Here is a 7,809-nt window from a genome sequence, read left to right as displayed (position 1 = left end):
TTGAACATTACCACTATTATGCAAAAAAAAAAAAAAAAAGTGCTGTTAACTGTTTTCCCCTCAGTGACTTGATCTCTCAGATGGAAAACTTATGATTCTTCTGACTCTTGGCTACCAGAAATCACATGAGATGAGCGAGGAAGAAAGACACAAAAGCTATATTTATAGCCAGTACTGAACTTCTCAGAAATACCTTAATTTAATTCCTTCCAGAGACTGATAAAAATATCAGATTAGGGAGCCTTTCAACCGATCGATTATTACAATTGACAATACAATATTGCTATATATTGAACTTCTAAATGTTTTATGCAAAATGTCCCTATGAAAATATTCCTTAAATAAGAGAGAAGTCCAGGGCCAGAAGCAAATTTAAAGTGATTGTACGGTTTAAACAAATACCATTCAAATCATCTGACTGTTATGGGTAGTAGCATTAAATTAGCATCTATTTATATCTGTGTATTTTGCCTTAAAAGGCCCAGGCTTTTTTAGTTCTGATAACATAAACAGATAGGCTGTAGGAGACTACTTGTAAATCATATATTTTAATTTTGCTTCTACCATTTGCTAGAACCTGTTTTTCTAACAGATAATTATGACTAGAATGTGATAAGCAAAGAATGGTCAGGATAAATTTGGGAATTTACAGAGTCCTATTTATAAAGTTTCTCTCGTTTTAAGCAAAAGGATGATCAGAGAGATATTTATCCTGGATCATGTTGGTTCTCATTAGTATTGTTATTGTCAAAATACAAATTTTTAAAGTCCGTGTTTAATTTATTTCCTTGAAGCATTTTTAACTGTCAGCTGCGCTCTGCCCTCTCACAAGCTCTGTAATTTGGGAGGCAGAAAATTCAAGAGCTCTCCTGTTTTTCAAACTCTCCCTAATTTAAAATATTGCAATTCTGGAAAATAACCTTGTATCACCTATGAATCTTCAAACTCGATGTTACATATTTTCATCTCCATCACCACCTTGAGTTCTTGTTTACATCTATATGTTTTTCTTCAGAAAATGGCTACAGTTATATGCTGGAGCATAAATGATAAGGAAGAAAGAGATTTATGGAGTGGTAGGGAAAGGCCTAAGGAAGGTATGTATTAGAAGTTTATATAAAACAGTGAAACAGGTGTTTTCAAATACCTCTGGGATGCTTGTTTTATAAACTGGGAATTTCAGGTTTGGATATGTAGAATTAGGTTTTAAAAAAAATACGCCCGCAGAGATTAGCCCCATCGTAGCTACTCCAAGGGGGAAAAAGCATGAAATTCTCAGTCCGCTAATCATCCAGAGTTACCAGAAGCACATGCGTCTTCCTAAGTGCAAATACTTCGTTGCTTTTGACTCGTATTCAAAAAATAATATCTTTCGCCCTGTTTGTCACTAGAACCGCCACCAGAAGAAAAGCCCTCCGTTTGTCCCAAATAAGCACCTCTGTTTTTCACAGCTTGCAGTAATGCTTAAAGTAAATAAGTTCTTGTGCAGCTAGCACTATTGGATTCATTCAGTTGCCTGAACAAAGCTATTGTTTAGAGGTTTACAACAAGCCTTTTCTCTGTTTCCTTTAAAAGAATCTTCCTTGTTCCTGTGGTTGGCATGCTTAGTATAGTAAGCCTTTCTACAGTTTTCAAATGCTAAAGATAATTTTCCCCCACAGAAGAAATGAAGGAAGACTATGACACTATGGGGCCGGAAGCCACGATCCAGACCACAGTTAACAATAGTTCAGGTAAGTTGTGCTTACCGCGCCGAGATCGTACTTGTCCCGTGTCATGTGGACTTAGTGAGTCAGGAGGAGAAACACTGGCCCATCCATCTGTAGCTCCATGATGTAACGATTAAGTCAGACATTACAGGTCTCCTGTTTTTGTCCCAGATCAGAGTCCTCTTTATTTTACTTTACTTTACTTTACTTTATTTTATTTTTATCAGCATATAATATATCTTTCATTCTTAGCCCCCTGATTCGCCTGTGGAAGTTGAGAAAACTGAACTGGATACGTAAATTTTCTCAGCGCATGAGTTGGGCAAATTTCTGGTGGTAATTTTTATTTTAAAAGACTGCATAAATAATCTCAAAATTAGAATGTAATAGGCCTCTTCTGGCTACCACTTGATAGCAGTCATTGGGAATTCAAATGATATGCTGTAATTTAGATTGTAAATGTTTTTTCAGGAAGACAAACCAAATTTCCATGAACATTCCTCACAAAAATTGATCATCTGAGTTCCTTTGTATTCTTTCTTCACTTTTAATTCTTGGTACCCTCTGCCTCCTCTAAATTATGTTTTCCAGGCAAAAGCTTTAGAGAGAATTGACAATTTCACTTCTTTTTAATGATGCTAAAAAAGTTACAGTAGGAAAGTAGTAGGCAGTGTTTTCTTCTACTCTGCTACTGCTGCAGAATGGATCTCAGGACAGTTGCGACGTTCCAGGCTCCGTCCCCAAAACTGAACGGTGTCTTCCCTCACATTCTCACGTCACCAGTGCAAATGTACATTGACACACTATGTTTATCTCTCTTTTCCTGGATAAGGCTAATTATTTTTGGTGTTATAAACAATCCTACACACGGCCATTACAAATATTAACCTAGTGACTGGTGTAAGGTTATCTTCCAAAACAAAACAAAAAATCACATAGCTATATCCACTCAACTCACCAATGAGAACAAAAGTCACAGTTTCATGAAGTTTTAGAAATTTGAATAATTCAGATGATAGTCGTATCTCCCTTGTGTTGATACACATCATAATAAACTGCTCATGCTGTGCTTCTATTTAGAATGTTCTTATTAATAACTTACAAGGCACTAATTCACTTTCTTGGGTATAAAATAAGAGAAATAATGAACAACTATTGTAATTTTTCTTTCATTTGAGTATGTCAATTTAAGGTACAAAAATGAAACTGTGCAATGTGGGATTAGGGAAAAAGTACAGAATTAGGAAAGATTATCAATGCTGATTTTCAGGTATAGCTCTGGCAGTAACTAGATCATGGCCTTGGGCATGTCACTTACTCTCTTTGGAACGCAGTTTCCCCACCTGAAAAATAAATAGGTCACACTAATTGCTTCTTAAGAACACGTCCAGGTTTAATAGTCTATGTTGCAGGGGTACCATCACTATATAATATAGAAAAAAGACAAAATAACTTCATATAAGAAGATAATAATAAAGAGGTAGCATAAATTCGATACTTTCTATAATGTCCCAACTCATGGGATCAAAAATGGCTTCATGTCTTTTTTAAGATAAATATTAAATTTCAACTTCAAACATAAATAAATCCTAAATTCTTATTAACTTTATAGGCATGTAAAGTGTCACAAAAGTAAATTTATCCTACAAGGTGACAATTTCCTAGCTGTTTTTTACACTTGAAGTCTAAAATGAGATGAATAAAAATTATTCCTGTTCAAAAGATTTAAAAATAATTCTGAATGTGCTTTCAGCTGGCTTTAAGATCTCTTTTTCTGCTACTACTTACTATTGCTTACAGTTCAAGTGTCTTCAGTCAATAAGTAAATGAATAAGTATTCATTGAGAATGTTCTATATACACTGTTGGTGTACTTGTGGTGGAAGATGGGCCAGGAAGTTTAAGACATGGTTATTATTTAATTTGGACGATGAGACTAACACACGAGAAAAAAACAAAGAACAGTAAGAAAAATATGTGGTAAATACACAACAAATGGTAGGAACTATAGTTACTTCAAATTACAAAAGTGGGAGAGATCTTACTGGGTGATTATTCAGGAAAAGCTCCATAACAGAGGTGAAATGTGAACTAAGTATATTTTCAGTGGTCATAAAGAAGTGAGGAAGGGCTTTCTAGCAGAAGAATGTGTGAGCCAACGAAGGAAATTGTGAAATCTATTCAGAGGATAGTGAATAAAGGATTTGCCTGAGTCAGAGGGTCCTAGGAGGTAATTCATGGGAAATTAAGCTGGACATTTAAGTTGAAGCCAGCTGATGGAGGATGTGAAGCACCAGACCAAAGAGTTTGTGTCATGTTATACTACTGTGATTTCTGTGGGGGAAAACCAGACTTTGAGAGACCAACTGGAAGTCATTGTAGTTACTCAGGTGTGAAGTGATAAAAACTTGTCCTGGGGTGGTGACAGTGGTGAAATCAGCAACGTGATTTCTTAACAATCAGTTGAATCTCTGAGTGATGGAATCAAAATGGCTTCAAGGTTACACATCTGCATGTTTAGAACATGGAAGTCCTTACTATTTCTAGATAAAAAGAAGGAGGATCCAATTTGGGGAAGACCTTGAGCTAGTCTTTAGACAGAAGTATTTTCATATAAAAGTTATATATGGGTGTGAATATGAGAATGTCCACTGGAAATGAGGAATTGAAACACAGGAAGTCAGGGCTGAAGACATACATTTGAGAGTGATGCAAATATATTCTGATAGTATTTAACATCATGGGACCATGACATTAACCATTGAAAGTGTATTTACTGAAACAAGTAGAAAGCTGAGGCCAGGGCTCCTGGTGGGTGGGGAGAAAAATCAAATTCATTGAAAGAAAAAAGATTAAGATAGAAAAAATTAAACAACCAGAAGGCAAAGAAGTAAAGTTTCAAAAAGTAGGGAATGATCAATTCAATCAAAGATTCAGATAACTACAATTGAAAGAATGCTGAACAAATACATTGGACTTGGTAACTAGGAATTAATTGGTGACCCTCAGTTTATAACTCTGCCCTTTTAGAGAATAAATATGTATTTTTTATAACTGCAAGTTGCTGCTTCTTATCCCCAGAATCTTTTCAGTTGCTACATATGTGGGGAATTGAAATAAGACATCTTTTCTGGTTCAAATTGCTTATTAATGGACCATCTCTTTGTCTCCACCCAAGTCCTAAAAGATCCAGCTACTGGCAGACCTTCTCTAGCCATCCCAACCTACAATGATATCTTCTTCCAATGAATGCTTATTGAACAAAAAGCCTAACCTTGCCATCAATTCTGTAGTGTGTTGTTAATTAATGTGCTATCTTTTCTATATTAGATTGCAAACTCTGAGAGCATGGATTGTTTCTTAGGCTACCATATTGCCTGTAAGAGCACCTCAATTTTGTTTTAACTTTACCCTTCAATCTTATTTTTTAATTTTTAAAAAAATTATTGTAGTTATTTTTTATTGTACAAAGTTATATTAGTTTTAGGTGTACAATATAGTGATTTAACAATTCTATACATTACTCAGGGCTTATCAAAATAAGTACACGCTTAATCCCCATCACCTATTTCACCCATCCCCCCACCCACCTCCTCTCTGGTAATCATCAGTTTGTTCTCTATATTTAGGAGTGCCTTAAAATTAATAGGCTCAATATATTTTTAATGAATAAATATGGAATTAATTTAATATCAGATACCATTTTTCTTTTCTAATCAAAGCAGAACCAATAGACACTGAAATAGATAAATCCTAAACAGGTTAAGCAGATTTTCTGACAGAATGTATTGTTATTAATGAGAATAAGTTGTGAAGGAAAGACAAAGGCAATGTCTCTAATACTTCTCTCTGAATATTCAACACACAGATTTCATTCCTAACTAAAAGTAAGGAAAAGACCTCTGAATTTCCTTCTCAGCCCTACACATCTATTAAATAGCAAAAATTAATTAAGTTCATCTAGATGGATAGAATAGTCTTTTAGAATCTAAAAGTATCTTCTTCCTAGTATACTCTGCTGAGTTTAAAGCTGCAAGAAGCAATGGGAAGAGTTTAGTCGAATTGAATCACAGAATTCTAAAATTGAAAGTTATACTACAGAACAATTTCTTAATTGTATTTTGATAGTTGAGGAAACAGTAGTAAAAAAAATGCCACATAGCTAACTGTTGGCAGATTTGGAAATAAAATCTTAATTACCTGACATAACTTTCACCTCAGAAGGTTTTTCACCACTCTGAGGAGCTGTCCTGCTAGAAACTATGGTATCATCTTTGACTCTTACATACTTTATCTAATTAGTCATCAACTACTATCAATTCTACTATCGCAGATAGCATATATCACTTTTATTTCTCCCCATCATTTTTTTTCCACTATCCTGATTTAAATCCTCATCTTTCATTTGAGCTATTATGATACCTTGTAACCAACTCCATTTCAATCCCTAATTTCTTTAATTCACTCTTCACACTAACAAAGTTAGTTAGAAGTTATTTTTCTAGCACTTGGGGGCAGATGGATAATTGTAATTCATCTCCCACACCACTTCATACTCAACCTCCTGTGGTTCTCCACTGCTTTCCGAATGACTTGGCATTTGAGTTGAGTTGGCATCCTCATGATCTAGCACCATCTTGCCTTTACTACCACTTCCTAGTATATACCTCAACTCTGAATGACTGATTATCATTTATACTCCTTTGCCTTTGCTTATGATTTTCCATCAACTCAGAAAGCCACTAATTCTTTTTAGTCTGACAGCATCATACACATTCTTAAAAGCCGTCTCCACCAGGAAGTCATCTTACAGTCTCCTGCTCAAGATTAATTACTCATTCCTTTGAGGGTCTTCTTATAGAATATATAAATCTTCTCTCATATTATACTTAGTCACCTGCAGGTATGTTTCTCCCCACTAGATTGTAAGCTACTTGAGGATGGAAATGGTATGGGGATTTGGTCACTTTATCGTTATAGATCGTAGAATGGCCTAAGTCACAAAGAGTTTTTAAAGAAATTGAGGGAGTGAATGAGAGACAAACAACAGTTGGACTTCCCTTTCATATTTCCAGGTTGACATATTTTGATACCTGGTGTGAAATAACCAACCAGACATTTTCATCTCTCATTAATCTCCCAAATGAGAAAAATTCAGTTACATTTGACCAGTCTCCAGCCTTCATGTTCTCCTCTATTTGGTCAGTCCACATTCATCCTATAACCCTTTTATCATTGTTCAAATACCCTTCTTAGAATCCTTAATTGCCCCTTAGTGCCCATAGGCAAAATCCACATTCTCCAGACCAGTATTAAGTGTCATCCATTTCATACCAACAGTGTTCCATTCTCGTCAGACCAAATCCCTTGGTAATATCAAAAAAGAATCACATTTATATCAAACTCTGAATCTCTGCCCATACTCTTCCTTGAGACCCTAATCTCTCACTCCCTTTTGTCCGGTTATCCAAATTCTACTCACCCTTCTGTTCCTCAGGGCCAGTTCACATTCTATTTCCTTAATGTGGTCTCCTAAAACACCCCAAACCATGTCAATCTCTTCCTTCTCTGAAAGTCCACAGCCCTCAGGTGGACACTACTAATTTTAACATGTCAAACTGTTCCTCTTTATAATGTTTGCACCTATTTTACCTAGTTAATTTTGTGAACACAAGAGATTTCGTGAGCTGTAAAATGGGAGTAGATTATCATGCTATCTACCTCATAGGATGAGGTAATTAAATAAGGAATATATATATATAGCCTTAGTAAGGGCCCCCAAAATATTTGCTTTAAGAAAACGACTATTCCTTCTTTGCCTCAAAGTGCCCAGTACAGCAGTGAACTCACATGGTATGCATTATGATTGGTAGAAGGAAGGAAGGAAGGAAGGAAGGAAGGAAGGAAGGAAGGAAGGAGGGAAAGAAGGAAGGAAGAAAGGAAGATTTGGTGGAGAAGAAATAGCCTCTGAGAAAGGAAGCCGCAATAAAGGAAAACATTCCCTGTGAAGGGGATTAAGTCCAGTATTTTCAGAGAGCAAAACCATGATTTAAGTCCCTGAAATCAACTTGTTAAGGGCAAAGAACAACAGTATAGCATAT

At 35.6% G+C, this 7,809-nt stretch overlaps 1 protein-coding gene across 3 annotated transcripts in view; it reads left to right on the top strand.

The window, feature by feature from the left end:
- Positions 1-7,809, top strand: part of ZEB2 (zinc finger E-box binding homeobox 2) — a 136,171-nt gene that overhangs the window by 92,219 nt on the left and 36,143 nt on the right. For all 3 annotated transcript variants that reach the window (XM_021695910.2, XM_044913639.1, XM_021695911.2), the window contains exon 4: positions 1,662-1,733. In XM_021695910.2, the coding sequence (XP_021551585.1) occupies positions 1,662-1,733 (72 nt within the window). The remainder of the gene's footprint in view (positions 1-1,661; positions 1,734-7,809) is intronic.

This window comes from Neomonachus schauinslandi, chromosome 3 (genome assembly GCF_002201575.2).
Source record: "Neomonachus schauinslandi chromosome 3, ASM220157v2, whole genome shotgun sequence".
NCBI classification, from domain to species: Eukaryota; Metazoa; Chordata; class Mammalia; order Carnivora; family Phocidae; genus Neomonachus; species Neomonachus schauinslandi.
The sequence above is the reverse complement of the archived record's forward strand: the minus strand, read 5'-3'. Positions and strand labels throughout refer to the sequence as shown.